Source organism: Lepisma saccharinum, chromosome 24, assembly GCF_977018435.1.
Source record: "Lepisma saccharinum chromosome 24, izLepSacc3.1, whole genome shotgun sequence".
NCBI classification, from domain to species: Eukaryota; Metazoa; Arthropoda; class Insecta; order Zygentoma; family Lepismatidae; genus Lepisma; species Lepisma saccharinum.
Genome location: NC_139252.1, coordinates 52,304,112 through 52,326,472, shown reverse-complemented (window position 1 = coordinate 52,326,472; position 22,361 = coordinate 52,304,112). Strand labels below are relative to the sequence as shown.

At 38.7% G+C, this 22,361-nt stretch overlaps 1 protein-coding gene across 2 annotated transcripts in view; it reads left to right on the top strand.

Annotated features, from left to right (window-relative positions):
* LOC145978055 (uncharacterized) overlaps window positions 1-22,361 on the top strand; it is a 44,206-nt gene that overhangs the window by 2,980 nt on the left and 18,865 nt on the right. Inside the window, exons 3-10 of one of the 2 annotated variants that reach the window (XM_083110464.1) lie at window positions 373-508; window positions 2,003-2,220; window positions 3,643-3,703; window positions 3,959-4,087; window positions 7,541-7,716; window positions 14,663-14,834; window positions 20,780-20,875; window positions 21,586-21,668. In XM_083110464.1, the coding sequence (XP_082966590.1) occupies window positions 373-508; window positions 2,003-2,220; window positions 3,643-3,703; window positions 3,959-4,087; window positions 7,541-7,716; window positions 14,663-14,834; window positions 20,780-20,875; window positions 21,586-21,668 (1,071 nt within the window). The remainder of the gene's footprint in view (window positions 1-372; window positions 509-2,002; window positions 2,221-3,642; window positions 3,704-3,958; window positions 4,088-7,540; window positions 7,717-14,662; window positions 14,835-20,779; window positions 20,876-21,585; window positions 21,669-22,361) is intronic. The other variant, XM_083110465.1, reaches the window with a different exon arrangement.

Genomic DNA, 22,361 nt, shown 5'->3' with positions numbered 1-22,361 from the left:
AGCGTAGAAGTAACGCCGTTGCCTTGTAATCAAGGGGTCTCTGGTTTGATACCTGGTGGAGACCAGTGGTTCAGATCCCTCTTTGAACTGTAGGTCCAGTCCTGATTAGCCTTCCTGCGCATAAGGTGGACTTAAAACAATCAATCTTTCCAAGATATATTTATTCTACATAGTTTTCCCCTTCACAGCTTCTATATTAGTTGTTGCATTGACCAGTTTCATCTGCAGACTGCATGCTACTTTTAGAAGTAGATATTGCAGTTGTCTAGCTTGCTGAACTCATCTGATTGCAGGACTATCTGTGATCCCAATTGATAAATTGCAATGTCTTTACATTTTAAGAAACCTACATGTTTTAATTTTGCCTTGCAGAGCCACATTCAACTACATCTCCTGTGTGGAGACTGCCAGGAGTTGTGGGAAGGTTGCCACCCCTCGAGGAAGGACGCGACTTCTTATCAGGGCTTGCCTTGTGAACAGATGCCTCCATGTTCCTATTGAGGCCATCGTAAGTTGATCTCTCTTGGTTTATGGCTGCTGCTTGTGTGTTTTGTGCAAGGTTTTTCTTAGATCTTGGATGTTTATATAGCATTAACTAGTTGATTGATTTGTTTTATTTTCTGCCACTTTTGGCTAATTGCGAAGATGAGGATGAGCGATGATCCAATGAAATTGAAAAAGGCACACCTATGTCCAGGCTGGGATTTGAACCCGCCACCCTTAGCATCATAGCATGCTGCACTAACCACTCTGCCACGGAGGCAGCATTAGCTATTGATGTGGTGAAAGAGGGAATTTTCTGATTCCAATAGACTTTGTGATAATTTTGTATAGATTCTGTTGTATTAATAAAGAAGCAGAGAATTTTATTACAACTTAATCGAACAATCACAAATCCTGAACAATATCAACAAAAAAAGATTGATTGATTTGCTTTATTTTACGTTGCTTCTTGTGCTACTTTTGGCTAATTTGCGAAGATGGGGATGATTGATGATATGATGAAATTGGTGAATGGACACTCGCAAACATCCATGCCTAGGCTGGAATTCGAACCCGGGACCCCTGGCATCGTAGCACGATGTGCTAACGACTTCACCACGGTGGCCGGCAAAAAAAAAAGAGAAAAAAGAGACAGAGAGAAAGATAGAAATTGAACATCGATAAGTGTGCCAGCTTTACACAGAATATTACATTACATATTATGTTTTCACGAAATTCAGTTTTTTTCACACAGAACTGGTGCAAAATAAAGGGTGCGTTCCGAAAGTCTTAACGAAATGAACGCATTCAACGAAAATAACTGGGCTCGTGAATCTGGTGAAACCAGTTATTTTACAGACTTATGGGACACTCTAAGCGAAAGCGCAAGCGTAGGCGCAGCGTTTTGTTTAGAGAAAGTTTCTGCATGGCATCCAGTGGAAGGAATTTCCTTATGGCAAAAATAAACTCTACTGTGGACACTGTTACTCATTTTAATCACATTCGAAGAATGGTTAAGGCACACTCATTTTGTGCATGTTGCTTCATATCGCTCTCTGTTAAAATTATAATACATTTTCCGAACTAGTGCAGTTTGAAGCCATTATGCACGCAAGTTGTCTGCAGGCAGCAGACGATTCTCACCGAACAAACCAGCCTTCTGGCCCGTGCATTTGGTGAATCTCGTTCTTGCATGGAATGCGACTTTTGGGACAGCGTAATGAAACTCACGAAACGCACGGAAGCACTTATGGGACAGCCAGTTACCATAACTCGTTTAATGCGTTAAACTCGTGCAACTTTCGGAACGAGCCCAAAGAGTAACATTGAATTTTGCATAATTTCTAGGACAAATAGACCGTGAGGGACCGAAATGCCGGAAAAGTATCAGCTGGTACCGATAAATGAATTCCACCCATTACTTTCTAATATTGATACCAGCACATTGGTATTGTCTCAGCCCTATAAAATACCCATGTCCATTTATTGCCAATGAGTATAATAATGTGCACTCTTGCAGGTTCGAGCAGTACGCCCGTTGTCCGTGTACGACCGAGGGCAGCCCATCCTAGGCAGTGAGATTCTGGGAGAGATATTCCTGTCGGCCATCTACCAGTGCAGCAAGATTCCTTTCAGTTTGAAACTGAAGAACGCGTTGTTCTTGGATGAGACGTGGCAGCTCGGAACTTACGTTCACCATGAATTTGTTCCCTGTCGGTCACTGGGCATTTGTATAGGGTGAGTAAATCCACGCTTTATCTGTGCAAGGTTGTTACCTGTAGTATTAGGTTAACGTGGAGAGGACGTGAAGGATTGAATGAAGGGGCGAAGAAATTATCGTATGTAAGATACACTTTTTTGCCTTTAAAAATAGGTCTGAAAAATAGGGTGCGTCTCACACTCCAATACTCAGGTTACACCATCAGGAAGATGGAGGTTTGTGAATGGGTCAAAGCTGTGTAAACTAAGACAGTGGCTTTTTCTTCAAATATAGCCAACAAAAGAAGCCTCCATTTTCCCTGCCTTTTTTTTTTTTTTTTGGAACACTAAGACATGCAAGAGTCCTTATATATGTGTTAACAACAATATAAAAGAAGAAAATTGCAATAGCGACATTATGACGTAAAAACTACGAATATGTCAACATATCTTGATCGAGATATTTGGTCCCCGAGGGGTTACAGGTAAATATCTCGTTGGAGATATTTGGTAAACTAGAGGTTAAGTAAATAGTCAGTATTTCATTTTTTTATCTGTTAAGTTGGTAATTTTGATCCTTTGACTAGTTTCTGTCCCTGTAGAAGAGATTACGAGAATTTTTTGTTGTTGTAATTAAGTCCATTTTATGCACAAGAAGACTAATTGGAACTGGACCTACAGTTTAAAGTGGTCTCCGAACCACTGTGCCATGTGCCTCCACTGGGTATCGAACCATGGACCCCTTGATTACAAGGTGGTGATGTTACTACTACGCCATCGGGGAGGCAATTTTTTTGTGTAGTTTACATTGTCAGCATTGACTGTGTAATTATAATCTGATGTAATCTACATGTAGATTATGTGTGTATAATGCATGTAAATGTAGACTTATAGGTAGTTATCACTGCACTCTATACATTCGTTGTAATGACAATATGGTTCCTCATGCTGCATGACAATGTGGGAATTTCTGAATATTTAAGCAAAACAGCTCCTAACCATGGTCTAAGAACATTTCTATTTACACCATACACATTTGCCAGGCAGCTGAATTGCTGTTGAATGCTGCGCACTTGAGAAACAGTTTGTATGTACTCGTATGGTCAGCATGGGCCTCCCTGATGTTGGAGTGGTCGTGTCGTTGCCTTGTAATCAAGGTGTCCTGGGTTTGATACTTGGTGGTGGCACATAGTGGTTCAGATCTCACTTTAAACTGTAGGTCCAGTCTCGATTAGCCTTTCTGTGCATAAAAGTGGACTTAAGACAACAACAAAATTGTATGGTTAGAAGATGTGCAAGACAGACATGCACCTCACATCGTTTCACTTTTTGTAGACTCGGGGTGACAAGGCAATGTCGCTCACAGTTCTGGAAGCACGTATAAATTGATAGGGAATTCATGTTGAAATTCCCTGCAAATTCAAAATAATGTGGTATTAATCTGAGTCCTTTTTGTTTCAGCTTTGTTAGAGGAAGAGGCATTGTTGTGTTTACCGAACCAAATGGGGTTGCTGCAGAAGACGTGAGTAAACTATTTTAATTCTTGCCAGTTCATGCATGTATTAAGGATAACCTGATACTAATTACTCATTCTAATACCTGAACAATTTAGTAATATTGTTATATAATATAATATTATATAATAATAAAAATGTATTTCCATAGGAAAGTTAAAACTTTTGTTGTAAATATTTTTGCTAATATTCTGATAGTTATGGAATTTCTCTGTGCCTTTCTTGCAGCTACATCAACAAGTTTTCTTCTTATTTGTTTTCAGGACAAAATAGAAGTAGGTGACGTGATGGACGAATTGAATGGAAATCTAGTGACGTCGAGTCATAGGGGGAAGTTGTCTTCCATAATGAAGCATGCAGAGGGGAAGCCAATAGCCTTGAGTATAATTAAGGTGAGATGCTGATTTGAAGCCTGGTCTTTACTTAAGAAACGTGATGACTCGTAACCATACTGTCAATAGTTTCGGCGATATATGTTTTTCTTATGAATGCCTTGTTTTCTTTATTTTTATGATGTACAAAACTTCACGTTTGAAATTATATTTCTTCTCAGAAAGTATGAACAATAATCATGCGATTGATGACCATACAATGATATTGTTTTCAACCTCCAACCAAGCGTGGTCTACATGGGGATGGGAAAATTTCATGTTATGTAAATAATAATAATCATCATAATAATAATAGGGCATTTCCGCACTGTGGCTGTGCAGTCTAAGGAACCATGCTTTGGGCTCCGGCTATGGGATGTGCCCAGATTCGAGACTCTGGGGGAAGCATAACAACTCTTCTCCTGAGATATCGGCCTGTGTATTGGACCGATGGCCACCCACCATCTTGAGGAAATTAAGGAGCTACAAATGAGTAGCATAACCTGGTCATAGAAAAACTACAGCAACGACCTAGGGTTCATCATGCTGACCACAGGTGACCCTATAACTTGTTGGATGATCTTCCACCTCGGCACGGGGGAGTAAGGCTGCCAGTCGGTAAGTAAGCCTTGTCTCTCAGAGTCTGTTTTGCCATTGTTATTAATATTATTCTTCCAGTGCTACGTGTGTGACATTCACATGTAACACATGAGGTTCTAGACATGCTTTTGGATTAAAATATTCATAATGAACTGATTTCATAGAATTATGAAGTACAGGGTGAGCATAAAGTCTTTCCCTGATTACAAACTTTTATTGCTAAAGAACTATGCTAGATACAGATATGCGGTTTGTTGGAAATGGTAGCTTAACTCATAATATTTTGTTATCAGTGCACTTCAGTACACTTCGACATGTGCTCCCTTTGTTGCCCTTAGAACGTCTAGGCGATACTCAATTTCTCTTTGCCAACATCTCTTCCATCACCGTCTCTATAGCATCCCGTATTCGTGTCTGAAGAGTTTGCATATCAGGAACTGGTGAACTAAACACTAGGGATGGGTCAATATGAAATTATGGCCGATACCGATAAAGTACCGATATAAAATTTACCGATACCGATAACCGATATTCTACCGATCCGATATAAAATTAGAAATGGTCCTTGAAGAACCTGAAATGTTCATTGATCTCCTTAATAAATGTGTGTTTCAAGGTGACTGCAGTGCAGAAGAAATTGCATATTTAGACATTTACATTTTTAGAAAGTAGGGCATGGATATTATCCATAAAAATTACAACAAAATGGCAGAATTTTGCACTAAATTATCAGATAATAATTTATATATCGGATCGATAAAATAATCGGTAATTTTACCGATACACCGATATTCCTATATCGGCCGATACCGATAGAGTACCGATTAATCGGTCACAACCCTGCTAAACACTGTGTCCTTAACGTAACCCCATTAAAAAAAGTCAAGATGGGTTATGTCCGGCGAACATGGTGGCCATGATATGGGACCGTCTCTACCGATCCATCTGTCTGGAAGGGTGTCATGCAAGAACTGGTGAACAGTGAACTCCCAGTGTGGCGGTGCACCATCTTGTTGAAACACTACCCACGGTTGAAATTCCTGTAACTGAGGCGCAACGTAAAGTTTCAACATTTCCAGGTAAACTGTTGACGTAATGGTAGGCTCAATGAAAAAGAATGGTCCAATAATTTTGTTGTGCATTAAGCCACACCAAACATTCACTTTTGGGCTGTCCCTTATGTGCTGTAACACGACATGTGGGTTCTCCGACCCACAATATCCGGACATTATGTCTGTTTACTTTCCCGGATATGTGAAACGTCGCTTCATCTGAAAATTACGCTACCTGAAACACAAGAGAAGAAGAAATCGGACAAGAGAATAAGAATCAGACAAAAGAAAGAAATGGAAAAAAGAACTTGATGTATTGCACTACTTATTGCCATAGGTTCTATTTGCCTATCTACCGTGAGATATAAATATTCATAATCAGGGAAAGACTTTATGCTCACCCTGTACTTTGTGCTGTGTGCTAACAAATTAAAAATCTTGAGAATGATGACATAGCCTGAATACAAGAAAAGCATTAACGAAAATGTGTTACATGTGTGAGGCCTTATAAATGTAGCAAAGTTCGACTACAGTTGTCTGTGAAGCATATAGGCTACAAAGAGGCCCATAGCCAGAATTTTATTTCAGGCCCTTATCAGCACAGGCGTCACCAGAAATATTTGTAGAGGGGTGCAGGCCACTCACTGATAAAACTTTATTAGTAGAAATAATAATGACAATAATGATTATTACCACCGTTATAATTGTCATTTTACAATAATAACTATTTTAAGTTATTTAGAAATCAACAAATATGAATCCAAATTATTATTATTATATAAATGAAGAAACTTTGCTACTCGATCCACCGTATGAGTGAATATCCAACACAAGTGTTGTCCATTATTTTTCCTACATTTTGTACAGTTAGTGTACTGAAAATCATAGTTATTGTATTTTATTATTAACTTTTATACATTCCATTAGAAAAAGAGGCTTTAATAGCTAGGGCCAAATTTTACTCATAAAGTTTATATTATGTGACCTCTCACAAAGAAAACTGCATGTTTTGAGAGCTGTGGATTCATTTATTATTTGGATTAAATGGTAGAAAATAAAAATATAGCCTGGTTAATCTATTGTACACTATTTTTTCGATCTACTGTTTAATCCTGCTAAGGAAGTAATATTAATTACCACTATACACTATTTAAATTAGATGTTTGTAGGATTTTGGAGGGTGGCCAGTTTCAGCCCCCTTAGCCCTCCCCCTGGCTACATGCTTGGCTACAGATCTGAATAATTTTTGTTGGTGAAGTATGCAAATTATATGCATTCGCAAACATTTAAACCTTAATGTAATTAAAAACAATAATTTCCAGATTGATGCTGTCTTTTAAAATTGCACTTTTGACTTCAGTGCTTTTTTCCAGGACAGCCTGGAATCATCCTGTGAGTTATGCAATCCACAAAAAAAAATTTATTCTGTTGTAAATACTTTAGAAGCAAAAATGGACCCATTTACTAAAGAATAATAAATGTGCTATTAGAAGCGAAATGTTTATTTTGTGGAATAAGTGTAGTTTTTAAATGAAATTTAGGGTTGTATTCACCATTTTAACACCAAAATGCAATTTTATGTAATGTTTGAGTGTTTGTACTGATATCTTGATCTTTTATTCACCATAAACATGTGGCCCTAATCATGAGGTACAACCAGATCCACTGCTTTCGTGCCTGTTAAATTAAATTAGTTTTAAAAATTAACACTGAAAGGAGTTTAGGGTGAAATAAATGAAAATCGAGATGCCTACGTGTGTCTCATACACACAAGCCATAACTTGTTTAAACTTGATGCTTAATAATTATTCTATTTCCTCAGGGCCACTCGAAGGCTGGCAGGCTCTATCCGCCCGTGGTGAGTCTACTGACCAAAATCCACGTCAACATTGATGAGTTGCAGAAGAGATACGCATGCAAAGCGAAGAAATTGGAGGCTGCAAGTGATGATGCTACAATTACCAACAATGCTGCTCAAAAGTCACCCTTAACAACAAGGTAACATCGTCTGGTACAAGGGTTTATTTTTCACTGCCAAGATTTTTTGTAGTTGTCTCATGGCTGCATTTTGTATTGTTTTTTCTTACCTTTTAAACCCATTACACCATGTGTTTGTGAGAAGTTGTGTTCTTAAGGTGAAGAGTGACAGTTTCACACCAGTTTTGCATTTAACAATATTGTCTGAATGGGCATTGCTACTAAAAAAAAGAAATGGCCTACAGGAGAGTACAAATTTCTCCCATGTTGCAAGCAGAAATGTTATGTTGATTATTAAGCTAGATGCAATATTTGAAAAATTTGATGGAACAAGAATTTTCAGAATCCCATGTATTCTTTATGGAGGAAAAATGCAGCAACTTCAAGTTACAGAAGTTTCGACTTTTCTGCCTGCCAATCACATCTTCAATCTATCCTCTTTCCATTGATATATTTTTCTATGCCATTGTAAGTTTGATATTCCCATGAGAACAAATAAAATAATAATGTATTTCTCCTTGGCTCCTATGGCTGTCCTGGCAGTGTTCCCAAATATGATGCACATACAAGAGCTAAATTTCACCTCAAATGGAGCTAAAGTTGACTTTCAAGGAGCTAGATTTAGGAAAGCTGGTTAAAATGCCACCTAGGGTATTTTTAGGTGTCAAAAGAGGTGGGAGGGCACTGCTATTACCTTAAACTTTAAAGTGATGAGAGTTAATTCTTAAAGTAAGACTTGAAGCTTTCCTGGCGACGAATGATGAATAGATTCTCTCGGGCTATCAACCAGGTGAGTTGTGGAAAATATTCCAAGCTTTTGAGAGCTAACCTCTCATCTTCAGGGTTGAAGTGCAGTTCTGAGAGCCAACCTGGTGTATATACGTTCGTGGAGGAGGGATCCCGGTGAAGATGGCGGACCATTCGGGTGGTGTGTGTGCTGGGTGCGCGCTTCTGGTTAACTGATGCTAACTAAGCTGGGTCAAGTTTGAGCCCCGTGTCGCGAATAAGAATATATTTTTCTTCATGAATGGCTATTGCTTCCTTGATGATGTGGTCCGAGTAGTTTGAAGTTTTGGCTATGGTTTCTGTATGCTGAAATCTGGTCTATGTCTCTCATTGATTGAATGTTCTGCTAGACTTGATTTTTCAGGATGGAAGTTCTTGATGTTGCTTTGGTGTTCTTTACAGCGCTCTTCTATTGTCCCAACCATCTGCCCAATGTATGCTTTGCCGCATTTGCAGATAATACGGTAGACTCCCGGTGTTTTGAGTCGTAACTCATCCTTGGGGTTGCGTAGTAGGCTTCTGATCTTCGGAGGTGGTTTGTGAATGGTTTTTATGTTATGTTTCTTTAGAATTCGGGTGATAACTCCGGAGAGATTTCCGGTGTATGGCAGGATGCTTATCTTCTGGTCAGCTTTGTTCGGGTTTCCTGGAGTGTCCGTGTTCCCTGATGTGTCTGGATTCCCAGGTGTGTCTCGATTCCCGGGTGTGTCTGAATTCCCCAGTGTGTCTGTATTCCCTGGTGTGTCCAGATTTCCCGATGTGTCCGTATTACCTGATGTGCTGGTCTTCTTGGACAGTACTCGTTTTAATGTTTTGTTGAAGTTGTGTTCCGAGTACCCATTCTGTTTGAAAGCCGTGCAAAGATGCTGTATTTCTTCTGATGCTCTGCGTCACTGATGGAGATGGCCCGGTGAAATAAAGTAGAGTGTACTGTAGCTCGTTGAGATGGGTGGTGAGAACTGTTGGCATTGAGATATAAATCTGTGAGAGTTGGTTTCCGTTATACACTGTATCCCAAGGATCCGTCTGGCTTGTGTTTGATAAGAATATCCAGGAACGGCAGGCTGTTGTTCTTCTCGGTCTCCATGGTGAACTTGATATTTGGGTGTTGATTTTTAAGGTGGTCTAAGAATGGATGAAGCATTTCTTTACCGTGTGGCCAGACAATGAAGGTGTCGTCGACGTATCTGTAGAAGTCGGTGGGTTTCAACAATGCCGTGCGCAGCGCTTCGTGCTCAAAGTTTTCCATGAAAGAATTAACTATGGCAGGCGAGAGAGGGGAGCCCATTGCCACACCGTCGGTTTGTTAATAGTACTGTCCACCGTAGCTGAAGTACATAGAGGTCAGTGTGTGTTTGAACAGACTGATGATTTCTGGTGAGAAGTGGCATTCTACTAATTGTAGTGAATCTTGAAGTGGCACTTTGGTGAAGGGTGACACTGCGTCGAACTGCACTTCAACCTTGAAGATGAGAGTGACGTTAGCTCTCGAAAGCTTGGAATGTTTTCCACAATTCACTTGGTTGACAGCCCGAGAGAATCTATTCACAATTAATTCTTAGTTTTCACAATCCAGATCGGGCAGCATCACCCATCTCAATAATCCACCAATGGTTGTGTGAAATCGAAAGTAAAGGGTTGCCAGATAACTATATCATGTCATTTTCGCATCAGCCACACCACTATAAAAAAGTAGGTGGGGAAGTTATAGGGGAGGAAACGACACAGCCAATATAACAGTATGATGTGCAAAATGTACAGAGTTGGTCTATGTGGGCTGGAGCTTGACTCGTTCTTTAGTCAAAAGAACATGATTTAACTAAAAGAGCAAATAATCAGTTCACATGAATGACTCGAAAGCATTCGCGTGGTCCCTCTCAGGGTATGGGGTAATATCTCTCTGTTAGTTCATCAAATAAAAATCAAAGTTAAGTTTGCACTAAGAAAAAGGAAGTGTCTTTTAATTCTTTGCAAACTAAATACTTACGAGGGAGAATCAAATGAAAATCACAATTATTTTTTTTTCACTATTTTAATGCAGGGATAATGTTTGATTGTACATTATTTTTTTATATAGTCTCCTCCCAGTTCAATGCACTTACGCCATCGAATAGGTAGTGCTTCGATATTGTGTGAGAAAAATTCTTTCGGTTGACTGTGTAGCCACTCATGCAACGCCGATTGGACGTCTTCATCAGACTTGAACCTCTGCCCTCTTTTAATGAACCAAAGATGTGGAAATCAGATAGTGCCAAATCTGGTGAGTATGGTAGATGTGGTAGGCACTTGAAGGTAGGTCATCGATGGTTATCATGGTTGCACGAGCAGAATGAGGATGGGCGTTATCATGTTGAAGCAAAACACCTGCACTCAGCAATCCCTTCGCTTTGTGCGTATTGCTGGTTTCAAATGGTTCTTGAGAAGGTCGGTGTAGGTGGCACTAGTCACTGTCGTACGTGGGGGCATGTAGTGTTCCAGAATAGGACCTTCCTTATCCCAGAGTAAAGTCAACATGACTTTCCCTGCAGAGGGCTGGCTGCGAAACTACTTTGGTAGACGAATGTCGCCATTCTTTGCTTGCACGTTTCATCTCCGGTTGAAAATGGTGCACCCAACTTTCATCCCCGGTAACAATGTGAGCTAGAAAATCCTCACCCTCCTCTTCATAATGCCTCAGCAGCTCTTGACATGCATCAACCCGACGGACTTTCAGTTCCTGCATCAGCTGTCGAGGAACCCACCTGGCGGACACTTTTCTGTAGCAGAGTTCATCATGCACTATGTGTTGTACTGAACCGAAGCTCATATTCAGCAAGGAAGCCATTTCAGCCAGGGTGACATGCCAGTTCTCCTGAATAAGCCGATCTGCTGCAGCTCTGGACTCCTCTGTCACAACTCACTGAGCCTGACCCGGATGGGAAGCATCAGTCAATATAGTCGTACCTTCTGCGAATTTCTTGCACCAATCGTAGACTTGCCGTTGTGACAGACAGGCGTCCCCATACTATGTCTGCATTCTCCGATGAATATCAACCGGTTTCACACCTTCACTCCATAAAAATCGAATAACTACATGCTGTTCCTGCTTGGTGCAACTGCGTAGTGGTGCTGCCATCATGAATCAGCTGTTACTCACATCCAACCCCACCTACCGGCACTGCTTCGTACTACTAGCTCGGAAAGACGTCAAGGACTGTGTCTGCAAATTTTCAAACTCCTAGAAAGGAAAAAAGATTTTTAATGGCACTTTTGTGGTTTTCATTTGATTCTCCCTCATATATGCCTAACATATAATCCATGTCACTCAGAGAAATTAAACTTCTTATAATTCAACTTGATCACTCTATTCAAAAACCGAGCCCGAACTTCGAAGTCAAGACAAAAGACACTCGTAATTGCCATGGTAACAGCCCTTACAAGATAAGTATATGGAGGTTATTCACTATCCTGACATTATCAGTGATAGGTAAATTACAGAAATTAAGATTAGAGAACAATAAACATTTGTACAAGAGAAAAGATAATTAATAACAATAAATAATAGTGCAATGGTAAAGGATGTGTCAAGCTAGTGATGGCACCATAATGGGGCAGGGTTTGTTCACAGTCAAACGAATGCACAAATGAGCTAAGTCGGCAACAGTGCTTTGAGCTGATACCATGGGTGAGTTACAAGAGGGCTACCCATGTGATCTTACCATTGGACATTGCAGTTGCTAATGCAGTTAAGCTTGCCGATCCTCCTGAAATAGCCAGGAGTCTCCCGGAATCAAACTTGGTCTTGTTGTCTCCCGGACAAACTTTGTTATCTCCTGGAATGAGTAGATTTAGTATTTTTTTTATATATACATTTACTGAGTGAAGCCATTTGTTATGGCAAACCAAATACCAGTGGCGTAGCATGGACATTTCTGGTGGGAACGCCAAGTTAAGGAAGGGTCGGCTCTTTCTTGCTTAATAATTTACTTATGGTATTAGTCGCCACAGGTATTGTTTATTTGCCTGAAGTCAGCTGGGTTTTCAATAAAACATCATCCATGCATGTTTTAGCTAGACAATTAGATGCCTCACTATGCCACAAATGTTTTGAACTCTGGTGTTTTATACCTTTTTTATATCTTTCTGCAGTTGGCCACGGTGGCTCAGTCGGTAACGCGTCTGACTACCATGCTAAAGGTCCCGGGTTCGATCCCCGGCCGGTTCAAATCCGGGAACTTTTCTAACGGTGGAAGCGGCCCCGGTGCTCACCCAGCATCGAATAACATGGGTACCTGGTGGAAACCCTGGGGGGGGGGGGGGGTAAAGGCGGTCAGGGGCGTGATGCTGATCACATCACCCCCACTCACGACCGGATGAAGAAAGTGTGAGGCGTTACCCCCACACCCCCTATACGCCTTCATGGCGTGGTGCTATGCACAGGGGAACACTTTACCTTTTTTTTTCTTTTTTTTCTATCTTTCTGCATGACGCAAGTCATTAAAAACCTACCTGAATCACAAGTGCCTCTGCACAACAATAGACGTCATTGTTGTGGATGATCCAACTACTGATTGATTTGGTTTATTTTACTTCGCTTTTCTACCACTTTTGGTTAATTGCGAATATGAATATGAGTGATGATATTGATGAAGGGACACTGAAGATAACCCGTCCTCATGCCGGGATTCGAACTAGGGACCTCTGTCATCTTGGTGCACTGTGCAAAGCAGAGTGGATGATCCAAATATCGTACACTCTACTGACGTAACAGTGCCGATTAGTAATTCAGACCACTGTTTATTACATCTTGAGAATGCTGATAAACATTTTAAAATAATTTTGTCCAGAGACCATTCGATGTTAAGAGTTTTCAAATGAATGCTAAACATTTCCATTGATACAATATTAAGTAGTTAGATAATAACGAAAAATACAATAAAAAAAATATATAGTTTTGCGGGTTAAGTGATAATGCAGCCACAGGCTGAATTTCTACCACGTGAACTTTACCAACTTATTTGACAAAAACTGTGTTGATCTTTTAGTTTCTAATGCACCTCGCTGTTCATGCGATAAATTATGCAATGCAGTGGCCATTAAGAAACAGTATATTTGAGATTGGTAAAGTTACGTCAGTCAATATTGCATATTGTAGCATCACATAGCACGAGTTGCATGAGCGCGAAGAGCGAAGAACCAGGTAGGAATTTTACCGCTGTCGTCTGCTTCAGAAGGCAGGAAGGGTCACATGAACCAATCACATAGCGTAGCCCTTTGCTCCGTATGCTGGCGTACGAGAGAGCATTTACGCGCGTGCTGCAGAAGTCGAAGCTTTCGCTCCAGAAAGGCAGCAAGGAATATAGTGTCTTTTACGCCGAACCTGCTCGGCGTCCGGCCAGGAAAGGCATTGAAAAAAGATGCCAGAACGAGTGTTGAGAGTGGAGCGTTGCAAGCGGATCACAAAAAATAGCCATTATAATGCCATGAAGGTCAAACATATATGAAATTAGTCACGTTTTACTTTATAATCACAGCATTTAAGCATTTTTGAAATTTTAAATCTGGGAACGCTGGGCGTACTATAACGCTACGCCACTGCCAAATATGAGGGTAAGTCAGTAAATAGGTTACAAATGATTATTAAAAAATACTAAGTGAGATCCTGACTTAAACCAATCTTATTTGTCAACATAATCTCTACCCACATTGATACACATATCCTTTTGTTTTATCTTCCCATTTCTATTACTGGTTTGAGTTGAGTGGCTGTTTTAAGTACACGTTATGCAAAATAGACTAATCAGGACTGGACGTACAGATTAAAGTGGGATCCGAACCACAAGTGCCTCCACCGGGCATCAAACCTGGGACCCCTTGATTACAAAGTGACTAGAACATTGGGGAGGCCTTCTATTACTGGGATTATTCATTGTTTGTACATCATTTGGAGGAACAGTAAGAAAACTTTACCAAATGTAAAATTATGCTAGGAACTGTTTTTTTTTTTTTTTTATTTTTTTTTACAAAATGCATACTTATTGTATCCAGTTACATTATGTATTTGTATACACACATGGGATATCAGTGTCTCTATGTGAAATTAGATTTCATATTCATATAATTAGCTGTCCTGAATTTGTGTAATTTATGTAAAATTATGAGCCGTATTCTTATCTGCATGTATGCTTATATCTCTTTCCAGATCTGGTTTTCCTGTGACTTATGTCGGACAGGTTTCCACTGGTTCGGTTGGAGATGTTGGTGAAATTGAGTTAGCCATGGCCCACGTTCTGAAGCACGAAAGTGAGAATTTGCCTGTCACCTTTGAAATTCAGGATATTGGAGTGAAGATTATTGCTCTGGCAACGGGAAAAGTAAATATTTTATTTGCTTCTTACAGAAAATTTAAATAAATCCATGTTACTCTGGGGGGAAAAAATAGTTTATATCCCTATTGGTTTTGGTGACTGACTGTCACAATTCGCAGATTTCAATTGAATTGTTGTTTTAAGTCCACTTTATGCACAGAGAGGCTTATCAGGACTACCTACAGTTTAAGGTGGGATCCGAATCATCGTGCATTATGCCTCCACCAGGTATCGGACCCGGACCATTTACAGATGTCTGGTGATTGACCTTTTTTTATTTATTTATTATTATTTTTTTTTTTAATGCAATTGTAACATACTCTATATATGTACAGGGTCCTTTCTGAAAGCATCCGAACTGTCCGCAGCGCGGCGCGAGAATCGGTCGAGGGTTCGGCTAAGCTGCACCAGGTGGCAGTGGGGACCTTAACCTTCAAAACAAGGCCTCACTCAGTTGCCTGCGAGCAGTGGTTGAGGTGCAATCGCTCGTGTTGTGTACACGGAAAAAACGTCGCGTCCAGAATTTGCAGTTTGTGGAAATAGAGCGCACTTTGGAACAGCGCTACGCTGTGAAATTTTGTGTTAAATTGAAAAAAAAACTTTACAGAGACTTTAACCATGCTACGGGAGGCAAGTATGGCCCCGAAAGCAAGAGACAAAGTGCAGAATGGCACATCCCACTCGTCCCCTCGTCAAAAGAAAGCCCGGATGTCAAAATCAAAGGTGAAGACAATGCTCCTTGTCTTTTTCGACATGAAGGATGTGCAACAGTTCTTTAATTCAAAGACATTTTACAATTATATTTTGTTATTTAGTTTTGAGCATAATCTGAAAAGAATGAAGAAAATTCTGTTGTGCTACTCTGTTCAATTTTGATGTTATTTTGTTTGTTATTCGTTACTATAGTGACTGTAAAAATTGGTGAATATACTAATGTGATAAGTAACATTTGAAAAGTTAATTTTATTTAAAATATTGCAACAAATTGCTCCACACTGGGGACAGTTGCAATAAATTGGCGACCTAGAGCCAGGATTCGAAAATTGTGAGTTAATAAGAACTGAACTGATAATGTAATAATGAAGAAAAGAGAAGTGCCTTACGTCCTTCGAAGTAGCGTGTGTCTTCAACCGGATCTCAGTGATGTTGTTGAAGTAAGCAACGAAGAGGACATTTCTGGTAAGCAAATGGAGGATTTAATCTGTTGTAAGGACAGATTTTCTGACACTCGCATGATTGAATGCACGTCATGCAAGAAATGGGAACATGTAAATTGTAGAGGTCTTACAGTTATTCACTGGGTAATATTCAGCTCTATGAAAGAAGACTATTACTGTAAGACATGCAATCCAGAATTCAATCCATTCACTTTAAAATCATACTTGGATACGGTAAATCCCAATATTGACCAAATTTTATCTGCTTTTCACTTGAGTTTGGCCCAACATGAAAATAGGTTGCAAGACAAGTTGCTCCAGAATACCGAAACGCTGGAGAATAGGTTGCAAGACAAGTTGCTCCAGAATACCAAAATGCTGGAGAATAGGTTACAAGATAGACTTGATCAGAACACAGAAGCTTTGGAGAATAGGTTACAAGATAGACTTGATCAGAACACTGAAACGCTGCACGAAAGTTTACAAACAAACTGTGAAGTTTGGGGCACAAAATTGGTTAGCTTGCAGCAAAGTACTGAAAAACTGAACGAAGGACTCCAACATGTAGAATATAAGTTGCAGCAGGTTTCTGATTCTTGTCAATCAGCTAATAGGTTACTAAATGAACGTATAAATGATGAAGTAACTTTATTAAATTCGAAAGTCAGTGATCTTGAATCAAAACTAGACCATCATGATGATGAGTTAAAACAACATGTATCAAACCAGTTGTGCCAACATGAAACTTCTATAAGTACACTACAAACAAATATGAATACTACGCAGGTAAAGTTGCAAGAATTTGATTCTATGCTTAAGGATTTAAATGAAAAATGCATTAACTTAGAGCAAAGCGATGTTATTTGTACTAGTATGGTTAGAGACGTTCTACAACCAGATAAAGAACTAAGTAATGTTGATGCACTTATTAATGAACATAGGCACATAGCATGCCAAACTGATACAAGATTAAATTCTAAATTAAAGCATGTTGTTTTTAGTGAACACAATAAATGCGAAACATTTCATACAGGTTCTTCTGGCTATGATACATCTGATGCTGAAGTGAATTCTGTAAAGGAAAATGTAACCAAATTGTGCAAGGGCAAATCTGCTCACAATAAAAGTAGAAATAAATTTGCTAAAGCTTCCACTTCACAAGGCAAGAATACATATGCATTGCGGCATTGTGTTTTAGATAATACTGAATTTAGTAATAGCAATCCTACTGTTGACAAAATCCATTGTACATGTTCATTAAATAACCATTCATGTCTTTCTTCGTTGAACAACTCTTTACTGTATGATAATAAGCACGTACATACTTGTGATACTGAAAATAATGCACCTAGTTCTTTATGTGCTACAGACACATCAAAACAAATTTGTTCTACATCTAACAGAAATTCCATACCTTCTAGAACTTATATTGCTTGTGATAATAAAGACAATTTCACAGGTCTTGAAACTTCAGTATGTGGTTGCCAACGTCAAAGTACATGTCATTCCTTAATCCATGATCAGTTTCCTGATGACTTAAATGTAAATCATAGTCCTTGTACTAGAACAAACTGTACTTATAACCCGATGTGGCTGAATAATGATTCTACATGGAATTCTTATAATCAGTCTGATAAATGCTCTAATAGATTTTCACGAGTTAGTGAACTCAGTCAATTGCCACGTTTTGGAGGAAATGTTTCAAAACAGTCTGCTAGAGAATTTATCGAACAACTAACTACAATGTTAAACATAATTGGCGTTCCTTCCAAGTATAAATTATGTATAATTCGTAAGTGTTTTTATAATGTAGGCGCTTACTGGTTCAACAGTGAAAAGAAGAGTTTCATTTCTTATGAGGACTTTGTACATAAATTTCTTGATCAGTTTGCATCTAATGAGTTATTAGAATGTCAGTTGACATTGTTACGATCTAGAAAATACAACCCAGCTTCAGGTTTGTCATTGGAAGCATACGCTTTAAAAACGTACTCTGCTTATTGTAACCTTGTGGAAACTCCAAACAAAGTTGAAGTAATACGAATGATTTTGAAACAGCTACCTGAGTCAATTTCAAAGAATGTGGGCTGCCATAACATTACAGATCTTAAGCAACTGACGCAGAAATTAAGGACTATTGATTTGTATTCGAGTGATAAGAATAAAAGTTTATCTTTGCCCGGTGATAATACAGATTCTGATGACAGGGCTAATAAGAAGAGAAGTTTCGACAGACCAAAATACTTCGTCAGGCAAGTAAATGTTGAGCGGAATTCTTATGATTCTACAACACAGACTGAAAATGCAGGAATTAATGTAAATAATCGCCCATTTCACAGAAGATTTGAACGCAATCTCTCAAGAAGGCAGTTTGTAAGGTCTGAAATAACTAATAATAACGTGAATAATTCTAACTTCAGACGTGAAGATTATCCATCCAGATCTAATAATAATGGAAGTGCTGGTGTTAGAAGAAATGCAAATGTTGATGAACAATCATCTTATATTAGTGGTCAGTATTCACTTAATTGTAATACTAATCAGAATAGTGACAGTGTTTGTAATAATTCTCGTAATTCGATAAATTACTCGGATGCTAGAACGGATAATACTGTTTCATCTGAAAGATTAGGTGAGTTTATTTGAACAGTGAGTTGATCATCGCTGTTACAAGAAAGTTCATTGTTTCTTATTATCGTGAGTAAAAGAGCATGAATTTATTGTATTTGTTCTGTTTATTTATGTTTTGTTGATCATCATATTATCTTTTATGTAAGAACTTATGTTTGACTTCTCCTCTCACAACTGTCTGACTTATTTCAATGTATCAAAGACAAGTGTTTGACGCGAATAAAAGCAGAACGCGCCAAGAAAAATATACAAAGTGTCTCGCTGGAAGAACGATAAGAAGGAATATATGTAATGTAGGATAAAATGAATGTAATATGGTATACCATTATAATGAAGGACTTCATTTGCACATATAGCTTCAAAGGGAAGAAGTGCACTCATGAAGAATATAACCCTTTAAATGGAGATAAGATGGTTATGAAATAGTAATGGTAATGAGATTGCAGTAAAGAAGAAATCTACTGAAGATGGCTGTAAAGAAGATGAGAAAAGAATGAGATTGTTGCCAAAGAAGTAGTAGAAGAAGAAGTGAAGATGAATTGAAGATGTTACGTTTGAAAAATATACGTATTTCTACATCAAAGTATGATGTCAAGGTTTTCAACCGGAGGAGGAGGCTATTGCAACAGTTCTTTAATTCAAAGACATTTTACAATTATATTTTGTTATTTAGTTTTGAGCATAATCTGAAAAGAATGAAGAAAATTCTGTTGTGCTACTCTGTTCAATTTTGATGTTATTTTGTTTGTTATTCGTTACTATAGTGACTGTAAAAATTGGTGAATATACTAATGTGATAAGTAACATTTGAAAAGTTAATTTTATTTAAAATATTGCAACAAATTGCTCCACACTGGGGACAGTTGCAGATGTCGTGCACAAAGAGTTTGTACCTGCTGGGACCACCGTGAATGCAGCTTACTACAAAACAGTTCTTCAGCGTCTCCAACAGAGGGTCCAGCGCGTCCGGTCTGACATCGCCGACGAGTGGGTGCTTCACCACGACAACACGCCAGCTCACACAGCACTGTTGGTAGGTGAGTTTTTGGCCAACATACACGTGGCAACACTGCCTCATCTCCCTTACAGCCCAGACTTGGCACCGGCCGACTTCTTTTTGTTTCCCAAGTTCAAAAGGGTGCTCAAGGGGAAGCGTTTTGCGTCAATTGAAGAGGTTCAAGCTCCCACGACCTCAGCATTAACCTGTAGCATGGTTAAAGAGGGTGTCAGGACTTCCAGGACTGCTGTGAACAGTGGAAAAGTCGCTATACTTGCTGTATTGAGGCTGAAGGTGCCTACATTGAAGAATATTGACAGCAGTTGTAATTGTCATCAATAAATTGTTTGCAAATTGTGTGTAGTATATTTCATCATTTTAGTTTAGTTCTTCATCTGAGGAAGACCCTGATACAGGGTCGAAACGTTACCTGTTAAGTGTTTTTATCTTAATAAACTGCCTTGGTCAGCAACTTAGTGTTTTTAAATATGGAAACAAGGCTTAATTATATTACAAATAAAGAAGTTCGGATACTTTCAGAACGGACCCTGTAGAACCATCCGTGAAAGTATAAATAAGAACTTCAAAGGAACAAGCTCTGGAATCGGGACTCTCCCAGTACAGGAGAGTAACAGACATAATGCTGCAGAACCCCAAAAAATGCCCTCATCTACCTGCATACATTCAGAGATATGTGCTATTGCCCGGTGCCTTAATTTATTCCCTTACACAAAATATTTACCGGATTCCCCCATAGGAGAACAATGTCAAGATTTTACACAGGTCTAACAAAAGAAATAGCATTAGAATTGTAAGAATTCCTTTGCAACAGCCAACATTAAACCAAGCAGAGTCAGGTTCACCAACTGTGGTGATCAATTTTAAAGAAAATTACAAATTAGCTACAAAAGAATATGAATGTGGAAGCAATTCACAGTACTTCCAAACCGAAGTGTGTAACTGAATAACAATAAGTAATGACACTGCATCAGATCTCCTGGCATATGAAGTCTCACAACTGCAGCACTTAGATTGTTCTGCTCGTTTCCTGCCAAAATAAACTCTTCAATAAGTGTTAATGAAGTGCTGAAGTACTGGTCAATTCTTCTATATGTAATGGTGCAAAAATCGACTTTCTATGATTTTAACTTCCCTTTCTTTTTCAGGTCCAAAGTAAAAATGGCAGCACCTCCAGAAAAGTTTTGGAAAGCTCTTCAAAGGCGTCATCCTGTTGCATGAAAATGCCTCGCCACACACTGCAGGTGAAATAATGGCGACATTGACCTCCTTAAGCTTTCAGGTGTTGCCCCATCCACCCTATTTACCTGACCTGGGTCCATCTGACCATCATCTGTTCCCATCTGAAAAACTAAACCTAAAGGGGACAACGATTTTGAGTGTTCAGGCGGTAACTAATGCTGCAAATGAGTGGTTACTTTTGAACCTGAAAAACCAAGGGATGTTAAAATCATAGAAAGTCTATTTCTGCATCATTACATATAGAAGAATTGGCCAGTACACCATGCAAATTTCAGCCTCCTGTGTCCGAACCATCTCATCTGTGCCTGATCTATCCTGTCCTGAAGCTTCACTACCCCCACTGTCTGTCGGATCTCCTCATTCCTAATTCTATCCCTTCTAGTCTTCCCCAATATACTCCTTAAAAATTTCATTTCCACTGCTTTCTTTTGTCTCTCTCTGTTATTTACTTTATTATTTTATAATATTCTTCCAGTCAACAACCACCGTGAAGCCACAGACGAAAACAATAATAGACAGTTGAAGTGAGGTCCGCTTTATAAGTGTACAAAGCAACATTGGTGCATGAATAACTTAACATTAGATCGAAAATTTTCTGTACGTGACAAACCGTTTGACAAATAAGAGAAAAGTTTCTCCCCTTGTTTAAATCATTATTCTAGAATAATTATAAGAAAAATAATGTTAATAAGAACCGTATATTCTTCCACAGGTCCACTTCAGGCACTCGTATATGGAAATTTCATCTTGTGGCAGGCGTTTGGATTATCCAAATCACTTTGCATACATAGCTGGGTAAGTGAAAAAATTAGGCTGCTTTACACGTTGTCTTACAGTTAGTGTTAACCCTAGCAATGCCAAGGTATGTTTTGTTACACCGATTACCAAGGGGGCCTCAGAGGCCCATGAATGAAAGTTCAATTGGGCTGATGTGTGTTTTCTGTCATTTGTACACGTAAGTTAACTAATTATACACTACTTTCATGTTTTGTTATGGATTATACATGAAAGATAAATTACATAATGATTTTTAAGTAATTATAGTAAATCACTGTAACATTTATTACTTTTCTTCAATTACAATGTTGATACTTGCAACAATGCTTAAACTGTGCAAAATTCTAGCAAAGTTATATTTTTCTTATTTTTCTACTACCCATACATTAATTATTTCAAATTGTTATTATAGTTTAGCAATTAAATATATCCTCTCATGTATTGAAATACCTTGAAAATATCATTGCGAAATCTTTTCTTAGAATTACCAAGGGGTGGACCTTTGAGGCCCATAAACAATAGCAACGAAATAAAGTAACTTTTTAATGAACATTTTTGGGAAAAATCACGCCATGTCATTCTATATATTGCAAAGAACAATTACTATTTTTTATGAATTTTTACATTGATGGATATACATGTAATATGCAAAAATGAATCAGTGGGCAGTGGGCCTATTCATCACTCATCCTCATCTTCGCTAATTAGCCA